Raw genomic sequence first — 27,152 nt, 5'->3', positions numbered from 1 at the left:
TAATAATAAAAAAAGTTATGTTGTGCAGCTTTGCAAGATGCAGTCCCACGCAGGTGACAAGATCAGCAGCTACTTCCTTCAAAATAACAAGCATGAGCAAAATCAGAGGAAGGTCCAATGCTAGTTATTAACTGTGAGTAATTAAAACACACGCAATTCTCACACAAGAAATGAGCTCCTGCTAATCCAAATGAATCTGACTTTTATTCCTATAGCTCCCACCACACATTTCCTCTTTCACCCAGAGCTAAGGGCTTTTCCCATAGATAGCTACTTCTTCCTAAGGCAGAACACATTCACTGCAGGATCAAAGACAACCTTTCCAGACACAAAGATTCAAAAACTTTAAAGTTTGTACTTTAAAACTCTGTGGGACAACAAAGTGAGCCTTGTTGGCCAGATTTTCAAGAGTAGTCAGTAGCAAACAGCCCCTATTTTTCTCCCTAAGTAGCGCTGTTCCTGTTTTAAAATCCAGCCACATACACTCAGTCACACCTACATTTGTATACAAGCATATACACACACAGGTCAGTCTGGAAAGGAAAGTGAACACTGTCCCAGAAGAACACAAGTTCCAACCTATTCTTGGCAGCAGTTGCTACTCAGACTTTGTAGATTCTCAGACAGAAGCCCTGATTGCTTCTAGCTGCAGAAAGGCTATTTTAGGTTAATAGTTTTACCCTTCTGAGTCCCATACAGTTGTGCTTCTAAACCCAGCACCTCGGCTGACAGTTGGAAGGACATGATTAAAAAAAATCAGAGCTTTAAAACATTTCTGTTTGATCAGTATTGTCCATAAAATACATTTTCTATAATATATGGCAAAGACAGAATACACAATGGTGTAGGAGAATTAAAAAGGCTTTTCAGTCACTGTGCATTTAGAATGATCAGCTTGACACATCTGTAGTAATTATTCACTGGGTTAATAATGGACTTTTCAGGTCTCTTCATAATGAAGAATCTGTTTATATATTTCTTTGCTTTGTATAAGCCAAGCCTCATGTTCAGATGTTACACGTACTAGAAAATGTAAATATAGACAATTCTTTTGAATTGGAAAGCCAAAACATTCTGCTTGGAAAGAAAAACAAAATCACCAAGAATGTTATCTCCATGCTGCATAATTGCAGCATGTGAATGATCTGCTCAGAAAATTTGACAAGCCTCTGCCCACTGGTAAGAGACATCCCAAATTCCTCCTGAAAAATATCTGTAGTACACCAGTGTCTATTCTCTTGCTTGCACTTGCATAACGTTATACAGACATATACACAGTGCTAATGATAGGAGATTTTATTTTCTGAAGGCTTTTCAGTTCCCTTGGAACAATTCCGGGCCCCGAGCTGTGACATCTGCAGAGCTACATACCGTTGCTGGAGAGGAGCGTGAAGTATGTGACAGAGAATGTCTAGTGTTTTCCATCCCCCCATGAATGAGATAGGCTCCCGAGCTGGAGAGGATCGGACTTCCCCCAATGTCCATGGTGATGCCCACCATGTTGTGAGAGGGAATGGCTGTAGGAGAGGATGCCGCTGTAGTCACCTGAGCTCCACCTCCCTGAGGTTCGAAATAGGAAGCTGCACTGCTGGGGGCGTAAATCTGAGCTTCGGTGTTGTAGGAGTAGGCAGCTCGTCTATCAAAGGAACAACAGCGTTAGGACATGGAGCACAAGCTGATGGCGAGGAGCTTACAGATCTAATGTCATGGACAGAGGCTTCTGCAATCTGGACCACGTTTTAAAAAAGGCCTCGACTCCACTGTCAGTGGAATTTGCACCACTGAAATTGAACTCTGCCATAAAAGTCAATTCTGACAACATTAATCGGTCCTGTGACAGCCCTGAAGCAAAGACCCACAGCCACAGCCTGTCCCAGCAGTGTGAGTGCACGCAGAGCCCTGGAGTCATTTTGCAGCCATCTCACTCGACCTAAATGCAGAGGCTGAGAGCATCCCAGCGGGCAGCAGAGGCAGCAGGACCTAACCAGGAACACAAAAGGGGGCCCAGCAGAGAGGGGCAAGATGATGCCTTACCAAGCCCCTTTCTTCCTATAGAAATTCTGCTTTGGTTCCTAAGGCTGCACCACACGGTGGGATAAGGAGAGGAAAGCACAGGATCGTTTCATATTAGGGAGAGAAAAATTCCCTGAAACACCTCTTCCATGAGGACATCACCTCCACCAAGGCTAGAGTCTGGCACCCACACACCCAATTCAGCACATAAAACAGTTCCTTTTCTTCCTCCTTTTAATGGCAGCCAGGGCCAGCAGCAGTGTTGGAGGGGAAGAAGCCTGGAAGGACCAAACTGCTCAGACCCAGCAGGGAGGGGAAATGGGCTCAGAACAGAGAACAAAAGACTCTTACATGGTTCCGTTGGTATAGACAGCTTCTCCTCCTTCCACATACTGGACCTGGGATGGATATACATGCTGCACGGATTGCACCTGAAACAAGCATCATAAGCCTGAGTTACAGGTATGTTATTGCCTTGGAACAGGGGGAGAAATTACATATTACATCCTTAACTTTGAAGCTTACCTTGACACTTAGGCTTTCTCTAAAAATAAAAAATAAAAAAACAACAACAAACAAATTTTAAAAAAAACAACACATATGTCCCAACGGACATATTTATTTTAAAAGGTCAAATTAAAATAAATAAATAAGAAGTTGCTCCATGAGCAGTGGAAACAATGGAGCTGGGTTTCCTCTGCACACATGTCTCAGGGCTGGTTCTCTGTTGACTAACCAGGGTGAGATCATGCTGCAGCCTTTCCTTCAGAGAGGAGGTTGGCAGTGTCCATCTGCATCCCAGCCCCTTCTTGTTGGTCTGGGAGGTATGTGGTTGCCCTTTGTCAATTTTTTCTGAAACTGAGTAACCAAATAAAAAATTGCTAGAGGAAAAAGTCAAGAGAATCAGACTCACTGTCCACATGAGGCAGCACCACATATGCCTGGTTTCTTAGGAAACAAGGGCTGCAAAAGGCAAAGTTCAGATAAATAAAAACACTTGCATGGCTCTCTGCAACCCAACCTTTCTACAAAGCCACAAGTAGTCAATATATTTGCTTGTGTAATTAAAAAATAATCCCAAACACTTTGCCTCTAAAAAATTTTTACTGAGGATTATTGCTTTTTAAGTGGCAATTAAAAGCATCCATCAAATCTTCAAACATATGCAAGACACCTGCTACAGTAAAGGTTCTTTCCAAACCTTAAATATTTTGAGAGTTTCTTTTATTATCAGTCTGAGAAGGAGAGAGAGAGATGGAGAAAGCTGCTCTCACAGTGATCTCCAGGTCTCTGGATGCACACAGCTGTTTAATTAACAGTATGGATTTTTCTAAGGAGATATTTGACACAGTTTCAAATTCGGTGTGGGACATAGCAGACAGGGAGAGCCAGTCCTGCTGACCCAGAGTGGCTGTGTGGTGTCTCACCGCGGAGACATTACCTGTTGTGGAACCTGCTGAACTCTGGGAACAGAGATTTGCTGCATCTGCGCTCCTTTGGGAGCGGAGCCTGCTGCTTGGACCAAAACCCTCTGAAAGAAGAAGATACATTAACACACGCTTACTTCCAGTTTGCAGTTAGTCTGTAACACGGATATTCCCTTTCAAACTTTCATGGAAAGCTTGCAGCTACTCCAAAGGCAGCAGAACCCCTTCCTTAGCGCCCCTATGGCCCCCTATCCCTCCAACGTAACCTGCATCAACACCAGCATGAACGCAGATACCTGAACTGGGGAAAAGCAGAGAGCTGGATCCACACTTTCTGAATTTCTCCATGGATAACAATAGAGCAACAGCAAACAGCTGATTGACAGGAGGCACTCAACAGGAGGAATTCAACAGGAGTTCAACAGGAGGTTCAGTTGCAGCCAAACAAGAACCACTCCTCACACGTTCACATTTTCCTCCTATGGCTGCAAAGATGCTTCTTTTGTTCCTGCTATACCAAAGCACAATCTGTCTCCCGTGATATGAAATCACTCTCCAAGGTGCCACAGCCATTATGGTTTCCACCAGCACCAAAGCTCGGGGGGTTCTGCATCTCACTTTAGTGCCACCAAGGGCAAAGACGTGCTTTGTGCTACCCTTGCCTTACACCTGACTTACTGTTTGAGGCTGCACGTGAGTCCTGAAGAGTGCAAAGCACCTTGCAGATCCAGTAAAACAAATGTGGAGACATAGTGGATGGAAATAAATGATTCAGTGAGGCCCATGGGAACAGAGCCTAGGATACTGGCATGAAAGTAAGAAAGGAAGCATTCAAGCCAAATATCTGTATGGCACTTTAAACTGATGAGGACCTTCTCCAAGGAAACAGTCATCTTCTGTGGCTTGAAGCTTTAAAAATATCCAGCAGACTGGGCCAACAGAACAAACAGCTGCAAAACAATCCCACTTGAGTCCTAGAAGAGACCTTGACAATTACTGGCTACCATATATATATTGATGATTTTTAGCCCTCTGACAACCTCCCAGCATGTCCTTTGTAACGAGACAGAAGTTTTGTTCTAGCAGAATTACAAGATTATGACAATTGCCCAGATTTTTAGGCAGCTCCTAAATCACAGTCCCCAGGCTCACTTTCAGAAAGTCTGTACACTTTTGAGATCCTGCAGCTGAGCTAGTGCTAAGGATGCGTGCAGTTATGCCAGCCATCACTTCGCCTATTTTCTTTCCAAAAGAGGCTGTAATCAGTGCATGGCGGAGCATTAAAAGCCTTTTTTCAAGTCAGGTCTTGACAATGCCAACTGCATCAAAGTCTCAGTGAGAATTATTCTTTTCTCCTACTTTTCATCCTTTCTCTGTCATTGCTTTTACCAAACGACACATCTCTCTCCTTTGGCACAGCTGCCCAGCTCAGCTACTTTTGTAATTCATCACCACCTGCCTGGTTACTCCTACTAGCTTCTAACCAGAAAAAAAAAAAATCATCCCCAACCTGTAAGATGAGGCCATCCTGTTCATACAGCCTTCTCTCACACTGAAAGGTGGACCAGTGATCAACAACACCAAAGGCTTCAGCCTCGCACCAGTCACGCTGCCTGTAGTTCATTCCTAGTATTTTCTTTGTCCTGCTGGTGAGAATGGAAGGTTCTCTAGATGTTCCTCCTCTTCGGCTCTCTTCCAAGATCCTCTGGGTCTTCCTTAATCCACAGAGTTCCACGTGGGATGCTGTGTCATGACAACAGCACCAGGAAAGGCTGGACAGAACTTCGGGAACTTCATAATCCAAAGCTGAAGGGTTTTCTTAACTTCTTGAACGTTGTCACAGTCAAATTCACACTAAGACTGATGATCCCTAAGATACTTTACGCTACTGATCATCATCACAATACAAGCAGGAAACAACACCCAGGGAAATCAACGCTGGGAAGGCTGATTTAAAGACGACAGCAGGCTGGCCAAACACATGCTGAGTGGCACGATGTGGATGTCCATGTCCCAGCAGACCAAAGGCTCCTACCAATTCACAAGTTTAAGTTGTTGCCTTCCATCGGGATCCAATGGCAGCTACTTCTGCTCACTTGGGAGTTGAAGAAGGGTGTAGCTGGGCTACACCCACCCATCCTTTTATCCTTCCAGCTTCCTTAACTGCCACAGAAAGTTCTTTTGATAGTTCCCCAAATGCCATAAAAAGGAACCAGTTATGCTTAACACTTCCCGTTTTGCATTAGGTAGTTTTCATTCATCAGTTGAAGCTATCATTTCTCTCCTATCAAGAGACCTTCCAAGAGCATTGTATTCATGCAAATGAATCATGAATTTTCCCCCTCTCTCGAATTTAAAATGTCAGGATCCACCTACCAAAGGAAGAGGCTAGCATGTGGCTCCTCCACCCACTCCTGCCCCAGCACTCCCAGCCCCCCTCTTCTGATGAACTTGATGCCTTTTTGTTAGAGATGCCTTTAAGGACAGTTCTATTTTCTGCTGCTTTTACTGACAAAACAAATAACGACAGCAGGATATTACACTGAAACAACCACCAAGCTGGCACAAAGTGATTTCCTTAGGTAGCTAATTTGAAAATCCAAATCTCATGTTTTAAAGCTTGCGTGTTTGTAGGGCTAACCCAGGCAAATACCTATGGCCTCGATCAACACAATCTCCAGGCTCTTTCTCACCGCTGCCTCAACAAGCTGATTATCAATCCCCTCCTCCCAGATAAAGCCCTGGATTCATATACTTCTACCAGTAAAAGAGGGCTCTTCTCCATGGAAACAGCGCTACCAGCTGTGCATACGTTACCTGCTGCGAGGCTGGCACCGGCTGCACTACTGGAGCTTGGGCTGATGCAGAAGCGTGAAGTGCCACGGAAGCTGCTGGGTCTGATCCACCCTCTGAACTCTGCATGCTCACTGCTGGAGAGAGCAGAAGGGACATCAGCCAGGGAAAGCACAGCTCCGCTCGCCCAACACCGCCGGGAGCCCAAGGAACCTGTGTCTAAAAGGAGCAAAATCCCAGTGGAAGATCCAGGGGAAACGCTAGGAAGGAAGGTAGCTACCTTCCTACACAGAGGGCTCTTTTTAGTCTTGGATCTAATTTTAATGCATTATTATATTAAGAAAAAAGAAAGTTGCACAATTGTTCCGCAGAAAGGGGAGGGAAGGAACAGAAAATGCTCTTCTAAATATAACAAAAAAGTAGCATTGGAAAATTATTGTGTCATAGTGAGGGATAACTACAGATCTGTAAGAGTAACAACATGTTTTAAAAAACGTTTCTTCTCCCCCTCTGCTTTATCATGTCTAACTAGTGCAAAATTTTTATTGAAACTAAGTACATGCCTGGGGCTTAGCTAATGCTTTCAGTTTGAAAGTGGGGTGGCGGATTCAGGGGTATAATCGCAACCAGTGATCAAACATGAATAGAGAAAGAACAGCGGCTGAGTGCCGTTTGAAAGCCCCAAACCACCCCCACAAAGAAACACCCCCGCCCTCCCCAGCTCCCATCAAGGTGCCAACCCTCCCATTACCCCGTCCCAGCGCCCACCCAGCATCGCTCAGCTCGGCTGCCCCGTCCTGGGGACAGGGGAGGACCCTGCGGGCACGGAGAGGGGCTGAGCCCCCGTGGAGCCACGTCCCGAGGGCAGCCAAGGTTTGGGTTTTTGATATGATATGGAGAGGTGGAAAAGTCTTTTTGCACAATTTCTTAGGAAAGTTGCTGTCTAAAACTATTTCCAGAGTGTTTCTGCTGTCACTTCCGAACCATAAGATTCTGAAATACCCAGATTTTGAGCGGTGTCATTTCTCCTTTCTCAGCCCTGCTGCTGCATGCAACGCAGCCTCACAGCAACGGTGTGAAATCCTTTCAGTTTTATTTCCCCCCTCCTTCCAGTATTTAAACTTCTCCCTCAACTTTGTGCAATTTAAGAGACAAAAGAGAAAATGACAAACTGTGGGATGCTGTGGACAGTGCTCACTTGATAGCTCTATGTGGTGCAATTGAACAGAGAGGGGAGGTGAAGGTACAAAAACATTACACATTTACTCTCCTTCAGCCATTGAAAGAAAAAAATCAGATTCTTCACAAAAGAGTTTTTAAGATTTTTTCCAATTAGTGCTGACCCCATATTCCCATGCTGCACATTAGACATTAAAGCAATTACTCCCCTAACTTCACCCCAAGCCCACAGCTTGCAAGCAATTTTCTCTTCCACATCTTTCTACATCTAGGAGAAAGGGCAGATAAGGAGCAGGAGCGCTCCAGGTACAGCCACCAGATTAACTCCACAGCCCAAAAACAAGGGGAGGAAACGCAGCCCCTGCTCGCAGCCCCGCCAAGCCCCAGGCCCCGTGCACGGGCTGTCCTTCGGGGACTTGCTTGGCTGCTTCGTGGAACCAGAACATCAGCGCCTGCTTCTTCACATCGCCACCCGGGGAAGGGGTTTGAAATAATAGCCTCATGTGCAAAGACCCCAGTTGCAATAGCACCATGGGATCACAAAAATAATAGTTCTCCCCATAAATTAAAGAAATAGCCTCCTGCCTGTTGCAGCCTACCAAAATTATTTGCCACTGGCCAGCGCTGCACCATTGGAGGCAAGTTTATAAAGCCACAGCAGACCAGAGGGTAACGGTTAGCGTAATGCTTATTCTCATAAATTCACAAGGGTGTTTTATCTCTGTGTTTTATCATTCATACCCAGGGCTCCACTCGCCAGTGGTCTAAGTTTTTGTGAATGGAAACTATAGCATGGCGAGTGTAAGAATATAGCATGGTGAGGATATAAAAGAAAACTGGGTAAGTAAGTTGCCAGGTATATTTTAATGACCTATTTGAGAGTGGTTCTGACAGGGTCAGATCTGGGCAGTTCAGGTCTGCAGAAAGGTCTCTTAAAGTGTAGCTGTAAGCATCCCTTCCAAGTGTCCTTTCCTGATATCGAGAAATGACCACCCGCCCGTCTCTGCTGATAAACTTTGTCTTCTGGTTTCCCTCCATGAACAAAAGAGAGCAGAGAAAGGCAGAAAGGGTGGAAGATGAATGGTCAGCTGCCAAAATAAATCACCAACGTTATTGTCGGATTCATTACAAAAGACAGGCTCTGTTACTGATGACAACAAAGCTAGACACAAAGAACCCAATGAAACCTGCAGCTGGTACTTCCAGACAAGGTAGACAGACACCAAAGTACCGGACCCCCTGAAGCACACGTACAAGACATTATTATTTTGTTTATTAGTAGAACATCCTGGATAGAGAATAATTCATTTCCCACTAAAGCCATCTTGTGCATCCTGAGAGCTGGAGGGACAGAAACGTGTATGCCATCTGCTAGTACTAATTTGTGCTTCTGAAACACTGATAACATAAACAGGATTCCTGCACTGAGAAACCACGGCAAGGGGCTACAAAACCATGCCTGTGTCCCGGGTGTGCAGTACCGAGTGAGCCGGCACACCGGCCAGTATTGCTGAGCATGACTCAAGCTCAGCATCAGCTCTGAAGGAGGAAGCCTGGGACCTTCCACCTTGTCTTTCACCTCCCACAGGTGAGAAAGTTTTACGGCGTTCTGGATCACTTGCTCCTAAGAGACTCAGTGGCTCAGAGGCAAGCCCCATCCCTTCCCCAAAGCAGCAGCCCCAGGGGCTCAGCCCAGCACCGCATGCGTCCTGCTCCCGGCTGGAGGGCGCCGTACCTCTCCCAGCTGCAGGGCTCAACAGGGATAGTAAAGGTGTCTCGTGGCTTCTGACAGCCGTTGACGGCGTGACAGCTTGGCAGCCCCCTCGGTACCAGTGAGTTTGCACAAATGGAGGAACAAATCGGTACTAAACAAAGCCACCGGCGGGTCACAGAGAGGAGGAGCATCTTCAGCCGACTTTCTCAGCATCAGGGCTCCTCACAGGGAGCAAGAAGACAACTCAGTAATTTTTACCAGGGGAGTCAGCAGAAGGGATCTGACCTGGCATAAGAAATACAACTGCAGGGATCGGGGCCCTATTCAGATGCTTGCATTTCAGGTACAGACAAGTTCAAAACTCCAGTTGCTCAACCTGCTTGTGATGTCACGGGCGGCACCAAGCGCGCTGCTGCGGAAGGCATTGCAGACATCTGAATTCCAGCTTGCATCATCACTGCATGAATCAGGCCGATAGCAAGGCTGCTGCGCTCTGGAAACCTTCTGTTTACACACAGCTATCTTGGTATCCAAGCAAACAGCAGCGACAGGAAAGGAAATACAGAAAAAGCTAATAACTTCTGGGTGCTATTTCTGGGTCTGCCACCAACTTGCTCTGTGACCTTGAACAGGATGCTTCCCCTTTCCTATGCTTCAATTTTCCCACTCCTAAAAAAGTGATCCTACTCCCCTACGTAAGGTATTTGTCAAGCACTGGTCTCAGAGAGCTGTCAAAGTCTGAATGCATTTGAGAAAGACAAGTAGTAATGCTGCAAGCCTTGAGGGCTGATAAAGCTCCAATTGTTACTGTTTCATTCATAAATCTCACCACCTTCATGTAAATAACCTTGCCTTTTTTAATCTATCCTGCCTAAACCAGCTCCAAAACGCTGGAAAAACAGAGATAAGGGGAGCATTTCAAAATGTGTTCCACACTCTAGGTTGCACTGAGAAGCGGGGAGCATCCAAAGGCTGTCACATGCCTTCCTCTTGCTGATCAGCAGGAGCCTGGAGGGGAAGCCGCGCTCCTGAAAAAAAGCTGCAGGATAGGGGCCGAGCAGCAGCGCCCACAGCAGCGCCCACAGGGCACTCACAGCCCATGAGCTCCACGAGCCAGGGCTTGGCAAAACGCAGCGATTCAGAGGAACTGCAAGTATTTTTCCACGGAACGCTTTAATATAAACTAACTGCTCCTGAATGCTCAAACAAAAAAGTTTCAGCGCTAAACGCTGGGACCTCAGATGCCTAATAACTGCTGCTGATTAGAGCCAGAGCAGGGAGTTTGCCCCAAAGAAAGCATGTGGTTTATTTTTCTGTTGTGCTCTGGTCCTCATTCAGCCGGACCCACGAGCACACGGCTGTCGTAGCCCTCCCAGGCACTTGGAGACAAAAAAAGAGATGATGCAAGTCCCTGCCAGCCTGGGCCAGCCTATGTGCTTGGTGTCTCAGTTCTAGAAGCAAATGTCACCACTCAAAGTGTATCGACCCCCTTTATTTTATTTATTTTATTTCATTTCATTTCATTTCTTTTCATTTCATTTCATTTTTCGTAAGAGCAGCCTTACATAAGGCAGGAAGTTCCCGGGGGTGGGACTGGCACACTGCTTTGATTCTCACGGGTGAAAACTGTTTGTGAGAAGATTCATGTATGGTATTTAGGTCTTGTATTTACATATTCCGATTTTTTTTAAGTGAAAATGTAAAACACATGAGCTACCCTACACCAACAAACAGTGAATGCCTTTTTTGAATCCAGAATAATTGTTCAATCATACTAGTGTTGCTTTCAAAACATTAAAATTGCTTCTGTTTCACCGAATTACTTGCTCATTTGAAGGTAAAAAAACATATCATGAACTATTTTTTGGTAGGGAAAATTTGAATTTGCTTTTCAAAGCATATTTTGTCATCCTTTGAGCTCATTTAAACTTTTTTAATTCCTTTATTCCGTCTTTTTTTTGACAGAACTTTTGAAACAGAAAGCAATACTGGGAATTACTAAGGAAAAGGAAAATATCTTGGATGAGTTTGTTGTTGTTTTTAATAAAAATAGTTGATAATTCTACCTCTGGGACAAGGTTTCTCAGCCATTTATTTTTAAGCTTTACAGTAAACCTTGGTGGATATTACCTCTGCTGGGCAATTCCACTGACCCTCTATTTGCCATTTGGAAATGGGCTCAACAGCTACTTCTCAAAGGGGATTTCTGGAATTTAAATGTGGGGCACAAAAATCCACTAGGAAAATAACTGCGCTGAAGTCCAGGAATCAATGGTAAACCAAACATTTGAAGATTGAAGAATGTACTCCATGCCTTTCATTTCAAATTAAGATAGAAAGGTGGGAAATGTTTATTTTTCCAGGCAAACCTGCTATAATTATGCCTTCCTTTTTTATTTCTGATGGTGTCTATTCTTTAAACAGGAAGCAAATGCCAATACAATTAGCTCTCCAGCTAAAATGAGGCATCCTGAACTTTTAATCATTACCTGCACCCGTTGTCAGACACATCCTATAGCATAAAGATAAAAACTGAGGCTAGAATGCATACGGTTGTGGGGAAAGAGAGGAGCTTGGTCCCATCGAGCTGCATGGCTACAAAGATGGCACAGATGGATGTACCAGAACTGCAGGAAAAAAAAGAGCTGGCTGTGATTGCTACCGGCATTTTATAGTAAACTTCACCCTAAATTAATGCAGTAGGTAACCTTTGCGTCTCTTTAACATTACCACGAGTTAATGAGATCCGGTACACCCAACAGCCAGGAGGCTCAACTGTGCACAGTTTGTGCTCCGAGGTTCCTTTTTCTTCAGGGGACTTCAGGCTGACCAGGGGGTAAAATAATCAGGGAATCGCATAGTCACATTTCCATATACAAGGTCATGATACAGCTCTGAGTTTTGTAAAGAAATCTCATGATACCTGGTATTTTACCAAGAACCCCAGTCTTTGGAAACAAGTGGTAATAGGAAGGTTGTAGTTTAATCTGAAAAAATGAACTATTTCTCATCCATAACACTGACTTGCTGGATCTAAATTCAAATCCGTTTTTGCTTTTTTTTTTTTTCTGTTTGGTTGGTTTTGTACATTTTTTGCATATTTGAAAGGAAGGTTTACAATTTAAAATAGTTATTTGGTTTCTGGAACTTTTTTCAAGCTGGCTTGGAGCTTAAATAAATAGGAAAAACAGAATGGCAATAATGGAATTCAGAAGAAATAAAAGTGCTATTTAACCACCATGTGCTATACAAGCTCTAAATGGTATTTTGTCCCTTGTGTATTGATAAACTTGACTATAGAAAAAGGAACTAGGGTTTCTACATTTAATATATTGACTACTCAGAACCCTCAATACTCTCAAAAGTGATCGAAAATAATAAAAGGAATGAGAGAAACAGCAGATTTTTACTTTCTTTTCTAGCAGATGCACACAATCCATTGACTTTATCCACCACTCTCTATGCCACATCTATTTTATTCAAGAAGGTTTTCTTTAGTATTTTCCATTTCATTCAACATTTTTGGCATAGTCTCTATTTAATAATTTGCCCTGAAAAGGCATTATTTGTGTTTTAACTGCAGCACAGAAAGGAAGTGTCTGTATTTGGAAAAAAGTTTTTTTATATTATGTGAATAAAAATGCGTTCACATGAATTGTACCACTATAGAGCAAATATTTGTATTAAAACCAGCTTACTTCCTGCCTCCACATGCATCTTTAATTCCTGCTGTGCCTGTCTCCAAAGCATGATATCTCCAAGAAATAACAGGTGTTTCCCTGAAATTCCTATCGGTAAAATAGTGTTTTTTTTTTTCCCATTGCCCATAAAACCCAGAAGGCAGAGGGGCCCACGAGCAGGAACAGAAGGCTGCTGCCATGCAGCTCTGAGCTGAGACGAAGGACAAGCGTGCTCCCACGTCTGCGCCCCGTATCCCACCTTGGGAAAACAGGATTCCAGCGCACCCGTCGGTGAAACCAGAAGAAACTCATGACCTTCAGGTGGTTGAACCAGAGAACCTGCTCTAGCAGCACCCGTGTTCAGGATTACAGTTACAGTGTCCTTCAGACAATACAGTGGAGGCTTGGAGAGCAAAGCTTCTGCCACGTATCAGGGACGTTGTACGTATCAGGTACGTATGGCTGCTTAGCACCTGAACCTCATCCTTATCCAAAACGTTATATATCTGGCAACCATGATACACCAGACAGACAGGAGCTGGCACCTGAGCAAGCTCATCTAAAGGGTGTCCCGAACCACATGTCATAACCTTTAGCCTTTTAATAAGCAGTGGTATGTGGAGGGGATAGAAGGGGGAAAGCAAATATGACAAGGAACTTGATAATAAGCTGATTCTGGAGAGGCTGCTTATTAAATTGCTTCAAAATGATATAAACAGAGAAGGCACCAGAGCCTTCCACTGATTAGGTTAAATTAATTTAAAACAGAAGCAAACGCTGCTTGTCTAAGAGCTTTAGTTACCTGGAAACACAGATAAACCCAAAACATGGGTTTCGAGGGCAGCAGGCAGTATAGCTGTTTTTTTCAGAAACATGGTCCTCATGGAAAAACACAAATTTGGAAACAGCTTTTATTAGCAGTAGTTAATAATATACTGAAATACAAATATACACTCAGTCTTTAACTGGATTTCATGGAATCAAGTCATGTAATATATATATGCACACATACATACGTAACCAGTGTGTGACAGCAGCTCAGTAATCTTTGCTGTTTCTTTAAAAGTAACTTTCATGGAGGCAGGAGAGAGCTAGGAATGTATCTGTGCTGGCTGTCTAATCGGAGTTTCCTTAAGAGCCATCTGAGGCCGAACAGCAGAAGCTGCGATGGTTTAACGTTGCTGGCGGCAGCGTGACGACAAATCCCGTGCGTGCAGATCGCAGACCTGAACATGGGCACAGTAACTTCGTGAACCTCCCTCCCATACACAAACCAGCCCCGTTTTCTTTTCAGCTTAACAATTCGAACACTCTCCAAGTGCCAAAAGCAGGACCGGATTCCTTCAGACCTGAACACATCCCTTCTGGAGTGTGGCAACACAAGGACCAGCACCCTGCCCGTTTACTGCTGTGCTGCTTTGCACCCTTGGCCTCCTGATAGCCTTACCTGCAAGAGCCCCAGTGGTTTGGTCTCAAGAAAAAGTTCAACAGCTTCCAGATTTTTAGACTGGCACAGCCGGGTCAACAAGTGCTTGAAAATCCTTGTTTGCATCCTATTAGCTAGCTAATTGACTTCAGAAAAGTTTTGCTACAGCCATGGCAAATAACGCTGCCCAAGAAACAACTTCTGGACACGTGCTGAGCAGTCAGGATGCCTTCACATCTGGAAGGAGGAAAAAAGAGTCACACAGTACACTCTGTTCCACATGCAGGCCTTTCGGGCACCACACGCATTGGCACTACGTGGTGAAAGCAAGCCCTGGTTCTGGGCTCAAATTAATCATCTTCCCATATTTTTAATGCACACACTGTAGGGTTTCCCAGCACTGTGATTCAACAGGGGAAATGCGGTGCGTTAGGCAAAACCCTGGCACAAAAGCACTTGAGAGCTTCCTTACCAGGACGAACCCTCGAGGTGCAGTCGTGCACTGAACCAGAGCACCTGGCAGCTTGGCCCCAGCAGGCTGCAGCCCCCAGCACTGCCCCAGGTACCCGAACACACCTCAGCCTTCCCCGGTGGGATAATGGGCTGTGCCGTGATGCTGGACGCTCGACGGTGCTTTGGCAAGGCCCACTTGTACAGCCTGTCCCATGGCAGGAGACTGGAATATGGAATGTCCCTTATTTTACATTAACTCCAAGGGCACAGCAGAATCTAAACCCGTATGTTCATCGGGCCTCATTTTTTACTTGTTTAGACTAGCCAGTCCTTTCAATGGTCTCAAGGCTAGCTGCCCTTTTGACAATTCCCGTGTGAAGCAGGCAAGTTGCTGCAGTATTTCATTGAGATGTGGGACGGCAGCAGCAGCTGTTTCCACTGTGCCCATCTGGTAAACGGCAAACGCAGAAGTAACCACTGCCAGTGCAGCTCCACATGCTGTTATTTATTTATATAGCACCATTTCCAAGCGTTGTGGTGCTTAACAAAATTAAGCAGAACAAGCCACAAACATAAACTGTGGCCATTCAGAAACGAGACAACTTTAAATCAGATTTTAAAGCAGCAGCTGAACTCAGGGGAGAGACTTCATCACGCGGTGCATGAAAATATGGTGCGAGGCGGGGAAAGGAGCAGTCAGGAGCATTACAACTGCTGCAGGTTTGTACCTGGTGGTTTGAGAAGCCGGAAAGGAGTCAGGGCAAGGAAAGGAACATGAAGTGGTTGAGTGCTTTGCTCAAATGTCTGCACAAGCCTTGTCTGCACCGTCCTTCCGTCTATGCCTGAGATGCTCCTCCAGGCTGTGTCACCTGCTCCGGGACTGGTGCTACTGGGGTAGGAGCACCACAGCCCTCTGGGGGTCTCAAGGGGGTCTTGCCCTCCGTGCAGTGGCTCGTGCTGCAGCAAAACCTCCCACAGGGCAAAAAGGACCAAGGCTCTCAAAGAGTCTCTTGGGTCCAGCTCTTCTCATGAGTTTGGGATTCGCTTGCCAATGCTACTACGGTATTCCTTTTGCACATACAGTAAAAAAAATCACATTGCCTGTGTGCGTTCGCAAGCGTGCTCATCCAGGGGTCACAGGCTGGCGAGGGGTTGCAAGCTGCAGCTGCCAGCTCTGTCCCTGCAGTGCTAGGTGCGTGCTGCACCTAGCAGCTTGGGAACATGCATGTGAACACCGTGCACTTGGAGAAAGGCACGGCTGTATTTTTGGTGAGAACAGGAATAGGACAGAAGCATTCTAGATGGATGGGAGAAGACAAAGGCTTCAAACTTGCGCCAGTCTGGCAGCTCACGCTTTGCAGCAGTCGTGTCCGGAAAGAAAAAGAACTGTTACCGAACAAGAATGAACGGAGTTATAACTCCTCTCGGGACAAGGAATTCCTGAAGGCAGTGCTTTTGGCTGGGAGAGGCGAGCGGGTGCCTTTCCGACAGCCACCTCAGCCCACAGAGCCTCCTGGCTCTGCTCTGGCCAGCGGAGGGGCAGACGCAGATGGCCCCGCTCTGTTTCTCCCATCCTCCGAGCAGCAGCGTGAAGCTCGGCTCTAAAAGCACATCCTCGGCGCTGCTCTGACAGCCCGAGACCGTGCCAAGCCTATCGAGCCGACTGGGACGCCTGGAGTCGTTTCGAATCCCATAACCACCGGGTGGCGGAGAGGGGGGGCAGCAGGACAGTCAGCTTTAGCCCGAATTCCGAGCACCTGGGGGAACGTGGGGGTAAACGCGGCCCCATCCGGGCTCTGTGCGAGTACCAGCAGGCCCAACGGCGTGGGCCGGCGAGCAAAGGGGCCCGCGGCCCGCGGCCGGGCGGAAGGCGCCTGCAGATGTTGGGTGACGAAGCGGGGCCGGGCGCCCTGGCGCGCGCGGCTGCGATGTTTGGGGAGCAACAAGGGTTGCTAGAGGAGACGGAGCCCGCTCCCGCGTCCAGGGCGCGTTGCTGCGCGACGCGGGGAACACTTCCCAAACCAAACAATGCCAGGCCCGCTGGTCCCCAGCGCGCGCCGCCGGGGCGAGAGCGCACTAAATATGTCAGCGGGTATTTTCAGAAGCCCGGGGAGGATCGACAAATAATGCTCTTTGCTATAGTAACTGAACGGGGGGGGGGGGGGGGGGGGGAGCCCGGGGGCCTGGGGGTGTGCGTTATGTGCTCGATTTTTTGTTGTTTTTTTTTAAATCGTTTTTTTTTTTTCAAAGTAAACGGATTTAGAACCCTTTAAAACAAACGCCCAGGAAAGGAACTTTTTTAAAATTTCTTTTTTCCGAATGTTATTAACCTCTTTTAGAAAGGGTAACAAGCAGCCCTCCCCTGGGGCTCGCTGCCCAGGGAAGCCCCGCACAGGCACCCCACGGACACAGCTACCCAGACAGACAAACCCCACAATTTCTCTGGCTTTTTTTTTTTTTTTCCCTCCGCTTATTTGTAGAGTCCTAAAAATTTCCCAGGAGAACTGGTGATCCCTTTTCACGGGGGATGCAGCTGGCTTAGGGCAGGTTTGCTTTTCATTGTGGTACCTGGGGGTCCTGGGCTCCCCAGGATGTCAGCACTGGGAGTCAGCTCTGGTTTGATGGAGAGGAGAAACACACCTGAAAGATTTTTCTTCTCATTCCATGAGCACGGGGAACTAATTTAAATTAATTACTTCCCAATTTTTAAATTAAAATTTGAGGCAACTAATCACAAGCAAAAATTCAAAACCACAGGATTTTAAGGGAGAGCTTACACCCTATAGAAATAGAGACTTTTGTTGGGCTGGTGGAAACGAGTCATTGTCCTGAGCGCAGTGGTACGATCTAAAACACAAAAGTTCTGCTGTGCTTGCTAATCATCATTAAGGACATGCGCTGCTGTCATAGTCTCCCAAATTCAATAGGAACAGAATTGGGGCAGAATTTGTCCCTCCTACTTTTAAATTTAAGCCTGGGCACGGGCATCCCATCAGCTCACCTTCACAGTGATTAGTGCTAAACCTTATCACTGCAGGAAGTGCAGGGTGCTGTCAGTGTCTCCTTTGTGCCAGTTCCTCTGGGCTTTTTCTCCTACCAGCACAGTCCAGGGCACTGCAGCAGGCCTGCAGGAAGGCGCTCACTTCTCCGAGGCAGATGGCACGAAAAGCAGAAATCACCCGTCCATTGTATTTAAGAAGTGTTCTAGTACTGAGTACTTTTTGCAGGGTCTTCTGGAAATTCTGTTCTTTATTGCAGGATTTGATTTTCAAACTATGGCTGACCTCAGCCGCCAAAGCACTCCTCAGTCTTCTAGCAGGCGACTGCATGTATCATTTATCTCCTTCTCAGAGGCAGTCACAGGCCTCCTGCTCTCCAGAAGGGGAGGCCCCGGAACATTTTGGAGCAGGCTGGTGATCTTGTGCTCATGATGCTCAGAGTGGCATTCAACAGAGAGCAGCGGCCCATGCAAGAGCCAGGAGCTGAGCACAGCTTGGCACCTTAAAAATGACAACTGAAAACTAAGAAACGTCAGTACTTGAAGCATCTCCCCAGCAAAGCAACAGAATGCACATCATTTGCGGCGATTTGAGGTGAAATGGTAGCATTTACACTCAGTACGGAAAGTAAACTCAAACTCCTTGACACTGTCCTCTTCCTTATCTATTGCCTTATGGTAGACTTCAGTCTCCAAGCTGCATGAGATACGGTTAAAAGATGCCTTAACGTTGCGACCTTTGGCCAAGTAAAGGACTTCCACAGATGATTCTGGCTAAGAGGAACACCGCTGCCACGACAGTGGGGCAAGCACAGATGACCAGAACCTACCTCCTGATACCTCCAGTCCCACTGAAACGCCAGTGAGGCACGCCAGAATCCGCTATCTAGACCCTGCTGCCCCTCGGTCTTTCCACCAAAGCTCCCAGAGCGATCTCTTGGCTGGCGTCAGCCCAGGTCCTATCAACTCAGAGCGCAGGAGGCTCGCTGCCATGAAAGAGCCACTGTTCTTACTCCTTATTAAGATGGGCAAACTAAGTCCAAGACTTTTCTCTTTCCACTCCTTTCTGCTAAGTGCCCTCGTTCCTGCCTTTAATATGCTAAAAAGTTACTCTGGGATGAGGAAAATACATTAACATTGAGAGCTGACACCTCTCTTATCGTGGGGGGGGGGCGGGTTACAGCTTCAGTTTCGGGAGTCCTGTTACTCCCACAGAGCTGTACCTGCCAGGAAGAAGCTTCAGGCTTTCTAACTTAAAACATCACAAAGAACCCAATTTCACTATTTAAACAGTCAGCCTTCCTGATTTTTATCTCCTAGTGGTTTTTAATACAGCCTTATAGTCCTGGGGATTTCTGGCCTCATGTAGGAGGGGGGGGTTATTCACAATCATGTACTAGCTGAACTTCCTTTTCTATCCCCCAAAGTATCCTTCTACTTTTGCTTTCCAGAAAATGCAACCCACATCCACTTCTTGCGATGCTGGAAGAGTTAAGTGTGACTGCAGATGCTATTTCCAGTCTATAGAGCATTTACTGCCTGTGCTGAGCAGTATATTGAGGAGACCATGAAATTCTAACAATCTACAGACTGCTGGAGATACAGTCTTAAATAGAAGGAAAAAGTCGCTTTGAGAGGTTTTTGCCCATTCTGTCTCCAGAAACCATACAAAACTTTAACACCTCCCTTTAGCTAAAGCTTTCCAAGTAACACTTGAAAAACTGAAAAGGAAAAACAGACGGGGGCGGGGGAGCGGCCGGCGATGATCCGACAGAGCTAAAATATCCATTAGTGGTAAATTCCACCACCTCCTCCCCCTCCAAAAACCCAAGTGCACGGGTCGGATTCCACCCGCGAGCCGAGAACCCAGCTCCAGCCACCCTCACCCAGAGAGGCCTTTTGATTCTCCTGCTTGTCTCGGCGGCTGCTAGGCAACCCGCGCAGCAGCGCTGCTCATATGCATTAAGTATTAACTATTATTTCATTCCTTCCCCCTTTTCCTACAAAAAGGCAGCGACCTCAATTCCCAGCAGACCGTTCTCACCCCAAAGCCAACGCTGGCTGAGCTCGGCTGGAAACGGAGGCAGAGCCACGGAGGGGTTGAGGACGCCCAGGTTACTCAGCCCCGCGGGATGCTCTCGATGCAGGAGCTTTGGGCTTCACGGGGTTTCCAGCACCCAGCAGTAGCCCCCTGCCCCGAGCGCCCTCGTTTTTGGTGTGCCAGGATACGCAGCCACCCTCTGGGGGTAACGGCCTCTCCGTGCAAGGACTCCCAAACCCTTGTTTCAGTTTTGTGCCCAGAGTGAAGGGGGGCAAACAACCCCGCTGCTCCTGCTGCACAGAAGTGCCGTGAAAGAAGAGACTCATGTTAAAACATGGAAAGATGTCCGTCCTTCAGGGCTTGTAGCTTTCCGTGTGATGATAAAGCCCTCATTTTGCCAAGACAAGGCTGTAAAGCAGGGGAGGCAGAAGCAATGCAGTTGCCCTGTCCAAGTGAAAGCTAAGGTAGAACCTGACAGACGACAAGGAGACCTGACCCTGAACCAGCTCCGCTACCATTTGGCAAGCATCACCTCCATCTCCACAAAAGGCAACTCTTCTGGAGACTTCAGTAGGTATTTTGCTTGAAAGAAAACAAAAATCAAAACTGTGACAGAACAAAAGAAGGTAGGTAAGAGTTGCTGGCGTTCAGAAGTGGCAGGGGAAGATGCTTCAGGTCAGCAAAAAACCTGGGAGGCTTACTGCTCGAAGTCAACCATACAGCTTGTCATCAGAGCACGGCTTGGGTTGGAAGGGACGGACCTCATTCATCACTCAGTTCTAACCCCCCTGCCACAGACAAGGACACCAACCACGAGATCAGGTTGCTCAGGGCCTCATCTATCCTGGCCTTGAACACCTCCAGGGATGGGGCACCCACAACCTCTCTGGGCGACCTGTTCCAGTGCCTCACCACCGCCCTCACAGCTTCACAGTGAACGAAAGGCATCGATACAACAAAAATAGGGTAACAGCTCCTGGAGGACACAACAATAACATGGGAGGCACTCTCCAAATTACTTGGCATTTTTGGATTTAAGCGTCTCGTATCTGAAGAGCAAAAAAAGTGTGAACAGTCTTAGGGCAAGAATGTTTTATGCCAATAAGTGAGCCATCAAAAACCAAGCAGTAGCAAGGTAAAAAGTCTCGTCTAAGTTTCTTTCATCTGTCTCTGCTAGGATACCTCCCAAGTCCAAACAGGATCACAAGACCATGCCTCTATCAATAACTAGTCCAGCTCCTCCCTTCCTTCCCCAAAGCACGCATGCGTGTGCACGCAGGAAAAACGGGGCTGCTAGAAACCAGGGAACTGCAGCTCCCGAACCAGCAGCAGCATTACTTTCACTGAGTTTTCCCCAGCTGTGGTAGATATTTTAAGTGCTGCGTGTGTATGTCCAGCTTGATCAGCAGTGCAGTAAGAGGATCTAGAAGGCTGGCATTTGAAGAGAGCCTCAGCATACGCTCTGCCGAGGGATTGTGCCCCTCTGGGGGGCTGTCCCCCACCACACAACACCAAGATCGACACATCCTGCTTCTGAGAGCTCGGTCCCAAACTTAGCGATGCTCCTGGATCAGGAGCGGTTGCCAGAACAACCTGTCATAGCAGAGAAAGGTGCTGCTAAGGACGATGACATCTCAGGAAGAGCGGATGCCAACAAATTTTCACCTGCAAGGCGAGGGCATGGCAAGGAGCAGCCTGCGCGCAGCTGCTGCCCTGGAACCAGAGCACTCTTCAAGCCCAGTGACATTTCTGAGTAATTACCAAACCTTAAGATCCATTATGATGTTAATTTGCTGGCTGGCTTTGCAGGGAAGTGTAATTAGATGTTGTGTAGCTGCGATACAAACTGGGAGGAATGCTAGGAATGCCCGAGCTTACAAACTGGGCAGCAGCAGGATGGAGCAGAGCCCACGCAGGGACGGTGAGGAGCCCACGCACACCTCCAGCACCTCCTGAGCTGTAAAAGGATCCCGGGCGCAGGGCCTGCTCTCCACCCCACTCCCCGGCTGCACAAAGGCCCCACTGCAGCCACAACACCAGAGGTGAGCAAGGCGAGGAGGGCATCAGGTGCGCCGAGCTTTACACCCTTGCTCTCCTCCCCACATGGGTACCACTCCATCTCCTACTTCACATTTCCTCATTCCAAACCAAGAAAATAGGATCTGCCTTAACCGAGAGCATCCTACTGATTTATGTCTCTAGCCTCATTCAGGTTTTCAGGCTAGATGTTTTAATAGAAGCCAGACAGAAAATGTTTGTTTTTCAAATTATGAGACATTTTCAGGGCTGGGGTAGCACTTGTAAGCAACAATAGTGGCCTGCAGCTGAGGATGACAAAACCTTTTAAAATTAAAACAAATTTCTTTACACACAATGACTGCCCATTTCACAACTAAGAGACATAATAATGGCTTTTTTTTAAACAAAAAAATACTAATGTCACAGCACATTTGGAACCACAAGCAGCCATCATTTCATTTCTGAAACATACCTATTAAAAGGGCTGCCAGATTTGATATAAATTTTCCTCCATAAAATGAACTGATTAAATGAAAACTAAATTGGAGTCCCTATAGCTCTGTAACAGTAAACTTCATGTAACAGTTTTGCAATTTGCAGATGGAAGCATGGAATAGTTTATTCATTTGCAGTCTAATGCAAGAAACTAATTACTCTGCAAAATAATATTCTGTAAACTATCAATAGCATCTAAATTAGGCAAGGGTGGAAAAACACATTTATCTCCTCTAGAAAGGAAAGCTGTCAGCTCTGAGAGCAGAGTAACTACCCTCCTAAGGCCAAAGAATCAGCATAGCAAATGCCAATTAAAAAAAAAATACGCAGCACCATTTGCAAAGAGAAGTTTTCTAGGAATACTTTTTCAGTCAAAAATACTAAAAGCACTGTACAAAGGAGAAAAAAAAAAGGCAAAAAAGCAGAGCGAGAAACAATATGATAAGCATCATCATCTTCTCCTGGAAGAATGCATGGTGAGTTGGATCGACCTGACAAAGGCAAGTTACTGCCCGCAAGACACAGTGGTTGGGACATCTCCTTGTTCTTATTTAATGGATGTTTCAAATGGTGACAGCCTGCCGTGCTTGTTCGCTCAGGCTCAGTTTAAGTGGTGAGAGACGCCCAGAGTTGGCTGAGGGTCCCTCCTGTGCCACCAAAGGTCCACATGGACCTCACCAGCAGCCACCTAACCAAGAGCCAGAATGTTCTTGGTCCCCTGTAAGGAAGCCCCCCAGATTTTTATTCTTAAAACAAATGAATGAGATAGCCACTGCAGGGGAGGAATCGGGGCTCCTGAAGGAATGTGGAGCTCCCTCGGCTCGCCAGATGTTTGCAAATTCACACAAAGAGCCTAGTTAACAGTTCAAGGATTAATGAAACTTGTTCTTGTTGTAAGCAAGGTCAGTCTCCCTTGCAGACACCACAGCTTAGGAGACTTTTGTATCAAAGCTGGATAAAGCAGGAGTAGCTCCTTTCTTCCTGGAACAATAAGGGAGGTGCAAAGATGCTGTCTGAGCTGCAGCACCTGGAAAACAAAGCCTACAGAAGCACAAGCTGAACAGTGCGGTCTGAAGCATCCTCCAGAGCTGCCTGAAGCACTCACCCATGCTGGTTTTGCCTTTTTTTTTTTTTTAAAGCAAAAAGCACGTGGCAGAAAATAGTGAATTGCTCTGAGTACTCAGTGGCAACTCTCCCCTTATTCTACTGCAAAGAACAATGAAGATTTGTCATTAAATGGAGAGGGAGATCAGTTTGAGACATTAGGAGTCAAGATCCTGCTCCTCTGTGTGGGCTGGTAAGCTTTCAATGGATTTTTTCAATAGGAGAGATTGCACAGGTGGCTTGATTAAATCACCTCAGACTGATTCTCCTGTCTAAGCTGTGCGGCTTAAAAAGCATCAGAGGGATCAGTCAGCATTCACATCTTCCAGTGGTATTGAGCATTTACTTTTTTTCTTTTTAAATTATGAATTGTTTAGCTATTGACCCATTACTGCTCTCCACCATTTTTTCTATCATTAACTGAATTGCATAAAACCAGTCTTTAAAAAGCAAACCAGAAGGTATGTGATAACACTGATCTCCCCATATTCTTCCTCTTTGCAGCTTTCATCCCCAACAAGACAAAGAGGGGAAAAAAAAAACACTTAGGAAAGGCAGAGAGTACAGGTTGAGGAGCATTAACTGTGGATGGTTTTTGGCACTGCCAGATGAAACTCATTTATTCTGTTACTCAAAGCATGGGGCTGGGGTTTCTACAACATCCCTACTTGACCCTTTCGTACTCCCTGACTCATAGGTCTCTCATGGGCTATGATCCAAAGGTATTTACAAGAGAAACGTGCTTCAAACAACTCGAAGCATTTTCAAAAAGCTTGCAATGCCTCTTGGAGAGCCTCAGTGAGGCAGGTAGCCAGTAAGGACCACTGCACTGCCAATTTTAAAAGCAGGATGATTTGCGCCCTTAAAAAGCAATTAACCTGTTCTGGCTCATTTATTTATTGAGAAGAGATTCGGGTGGGGAAGAGAGGGAAGAGTTTCTTTGCTGCAGCCAGATGGAATTCCAAATCTAGACAGTTTAGTCAGTGAGCTAAGGGGAAGATGTCAAAACATGCTTTCCATTAATGTAACAGCAGAAAACACCACTGGTTTCAGATACTATATACAAACAATTACTGTTCTGCTAACAGAATCCATGCCAATATGAGGGATTTTATACCCATAGTTAGTTTAAACTAACAGCAACAGAGTTGTAAGTCAGCAATATGGTATTTTATTCTTAAATATTTGCTCGGGATGCTACTTGACATCAGACTTCAGTCAAAATAAACTTTAGCAAGCGATATGTTACATGATCCCATCTGCCTATTTCAAAGGCAAAAAAAAAAGTAGATTTTGTTAAATCTGAATTTCCAGGTTCAGCCTTCTGAAACAGGAAGCTCAGGTTCTGTTCTTGTTCTGATTTACATCGTGCTAAACCAAATGGATTTAGTTCAGTGCTATAGGTCAGAGAAATACATCCAATAAAGACATTAACGGCATATATATATTTAAATCAAGTATGACAATTTTCTTTGTGGAGTTCTACTTACTGCAGATGGAGGAAAAAAAGAAGACACCAGCGTCTTTCTACATCTGCACTTAAACTGCTGAAGCAAAAAGCACTCCAGTAGAACTAATGCAAACTGTAATGCACATTGATTTATTTTTTTTTTCCTCCCATGATAGCTACACGCCAAAAAAGTCAGCTAACTGAACGGCCAACATTGACATGAAGCTTTTGAGGGCTCTTTCAAAGGCACAATTCAAATAACAGACTCAGAAGAATACCACAAGCAGTTTGTCTGAAGTTCACAAAAGACATTGTTGTGTCTGTCTTAGATACAGTTGCAGCAATGATGCTTGAAGCCATTTGCAAAGAACAACAACAACAAAATCATGTCCGCAACCTTGATCTCCAGTTCTACGAGAGCACACACACGTGCATCCCAGCGAGAGCTTTTTTTGTGCTTCTGCAGTGAGAAAACACTGACTGTTGTTACAAACTCATGAAAAGGCACCAGCACAGAGATTAGTTTAACTTCCAAAGGAGGTTTTCAACGCGCTGTTGTCTCAGAGGAATAGCACAATCGATGCACTGTACCCAGCCGAGTGAGATTTCTGCAGGGCAGAGAGTAGGGCAGACTTAAAACTAAAATCCTCTGTTACGACATCATTAGACACACCTATTATTGCGTACCTTCTGTAACTGATCCTGAATTTTCCATTCACCAGCACATGCTACTGCTGATTTGGGGGAAGATGATGCTTCCAGGAAAAGACAGTAGGCTCAACCCTTTTCTGAAATTTCTGGTACAAGCTGCTAATTTTAATAGACCTAAGAAAAAGGTACGAAAATTATTTCATAAAGGTCACAGGCTATCAGTTCTTACCATCTCTCAATTCACTATGAGCCTAGCATGGCTACAAGCCAGAAGTGTAAAATAGAAATACATCCATACACAATCTACTTTTCTCCAACAGAAGCATCTAACGTTCCGGGTAATCACACAATTCAATCCTCATATATGAAGAAACCAGTTAGAAACTGGGAAGATGCATTCACACCACAAAACATTTTGTCATCCAACATCAGAATGTAAGTTCAACCAAGTAGCTGCCAAAATAAAAGCTATGACAAAAATTCCTTAATAATAGACTAATAAGAGACTCATCACCAAAGCATTAGGTAATTCTTCAGGGAACATGAATAAGAATTGCAATGTATGATGTATTGATTTAGTTATTTGGTGGTACTTAGGAAAAGAGCTTGAGTTTTAAGGACAAGAGGTTAGAATACAGCTGTAAAAATTCAATCCCCAACATAAATCGTCTCTTGAAATGTGCAGAGAGGGAGTTTCACTGAAACTCTCATGTTTCGCATCAGATACTGCAAACAGAGCAGCATATAACAGAGTTTTAGCTCTTGTATAGATCATGCTCCCAAATATTTTTGTTCAAAAGTTTACTTTTTGAATGCGCTCTACAAAATGTGCTCACTTGGGTTATAAAACAAGCTGGAGAATCAGAATACTGGAGTCACTTGAGCAAAAACTTGCCCAATCACTCTGCTCCCCAGAAGCATCTCTCAAATTAAGGAATTTCTAAGTTCTCTCCTGTCCTGCACTCTGAGTTTTCAAGACTGAAACATGGCTCTGAGTGTGGTTTCAGCATCTTTACCAGCTAGCACCCTGCAACTTCTCCAGCCCTCTGACAAGGGAAGAACAAAGTGGGGAGTCGCAGCCTCCAAGCAGGTGCTTCTCGTGGATAGCAGCTCCCACGAAGACGAGGGGAGCCAAAAAGGCAGCACTTGCACCAAGTGCTTCTCAAAGGAGGACACGGAGCAGCCACAGCTGGGTTAGGTCACTCCTCTGCTCTCAGTGTCCTCGTGGCAAAGGCAAGACTTTCTGCACTAAATATCCTGAAAGGGCATGAAGCAAAGCAATAATGACACTATCGAAAAAATGCACGTTTGTTTGATTTTGATCAGCGAGTAAAGCACCAATCATTTAAGGATTTCAAAGCACTCTACAAATAAATATTAATTCTTCCAAGACTACTCATCTCAACTTTCTGGCTCCCAGAAAAACACAGGTATTGAATTTTTTCCCTAATGCAAAATGGAAACGAAAGCAGAGCAATGGAAGCAGAGTTTCCCACGCAGACTCAGCAGCCGCAGTAGATGAGGAGCCGGGAGCAGCAGCCGGGAGCTGCTCCATCAGAGATGAAATTCATGCCCCACAGCACAGGGAGCCCCATGGGGCACAGGGCTCCCATGGAAAGCCAGCGAGGACCGAGTCTCGAGGCAAGGAGACACATCAGAAACACGGAAGCAGCACCCTTCAGTGTAGCTTATTTGGAGCTATGCTATAT

General features: G+C 45.8%; 1 protein-coding gene across 7 annotated transcripts in view; it reads right to left on the bottom strand.

Annotated features, from left to right (window-relative positions):
* RFX2 (regulatory factor X2) overlaps positions 1-27,152 on the bottom strand; it is a 59,411-nt gene that overhangs the window by 23,990 nt on the left and 8,269 nt on the right. For 2 of the 7 annotated variants that reach the window (XM_066983633.1, XM_048054076.2), the window contains 4 exons: positions 6,258-6,370; positions 3,455-3,544; positions 2,365-2,444; positions 1,372-1,636 (listed from right to left, as the gene is read on the bottom strand). In XM_066983633.1, coding sequence (XP_066839734.1) covers positions 1,372-1,636; positions 2,365-2,444; positions 3,455-3,544; positions 6,258-6,362 — 540 coding nt within the window. In that variant the 5' untranslated portion in view covers positions 6,363-6,370. Of the gene's footprint in view, positions 1-1,371; positions 1,637-2,364; positions 2,445-3,454; positions 3,545-4,950; positions 6,187-6,257; positions 6,371-27,152 lie in introns of those variants that run through there. The other 5 variants (XM_048054077.2, XM_048054078.2, XM_066983634.1 and 2 more) reach the window with 4 other exon arrangements.

The sequence above is a fragment of the Anser cygnoides genome, chromosome 27, assembly GCF_040182565.1.
Source record: "Anser cygnoides isolate HZ-2024a breed goose chromosome 27, Taihu_goose_T2T_genome, whole genome shotgun sequence".
NCBI lineage: Eukaryota > Metazoa > Chordata > Aves > Anseriformes > Anatidae > Anser > Anser cygnoides.
The sequence above is the reverse complement of the archived record's forward strand: the minus strand, read 5'-3'. Positions and strand labels throughout refer to the sequence as shown.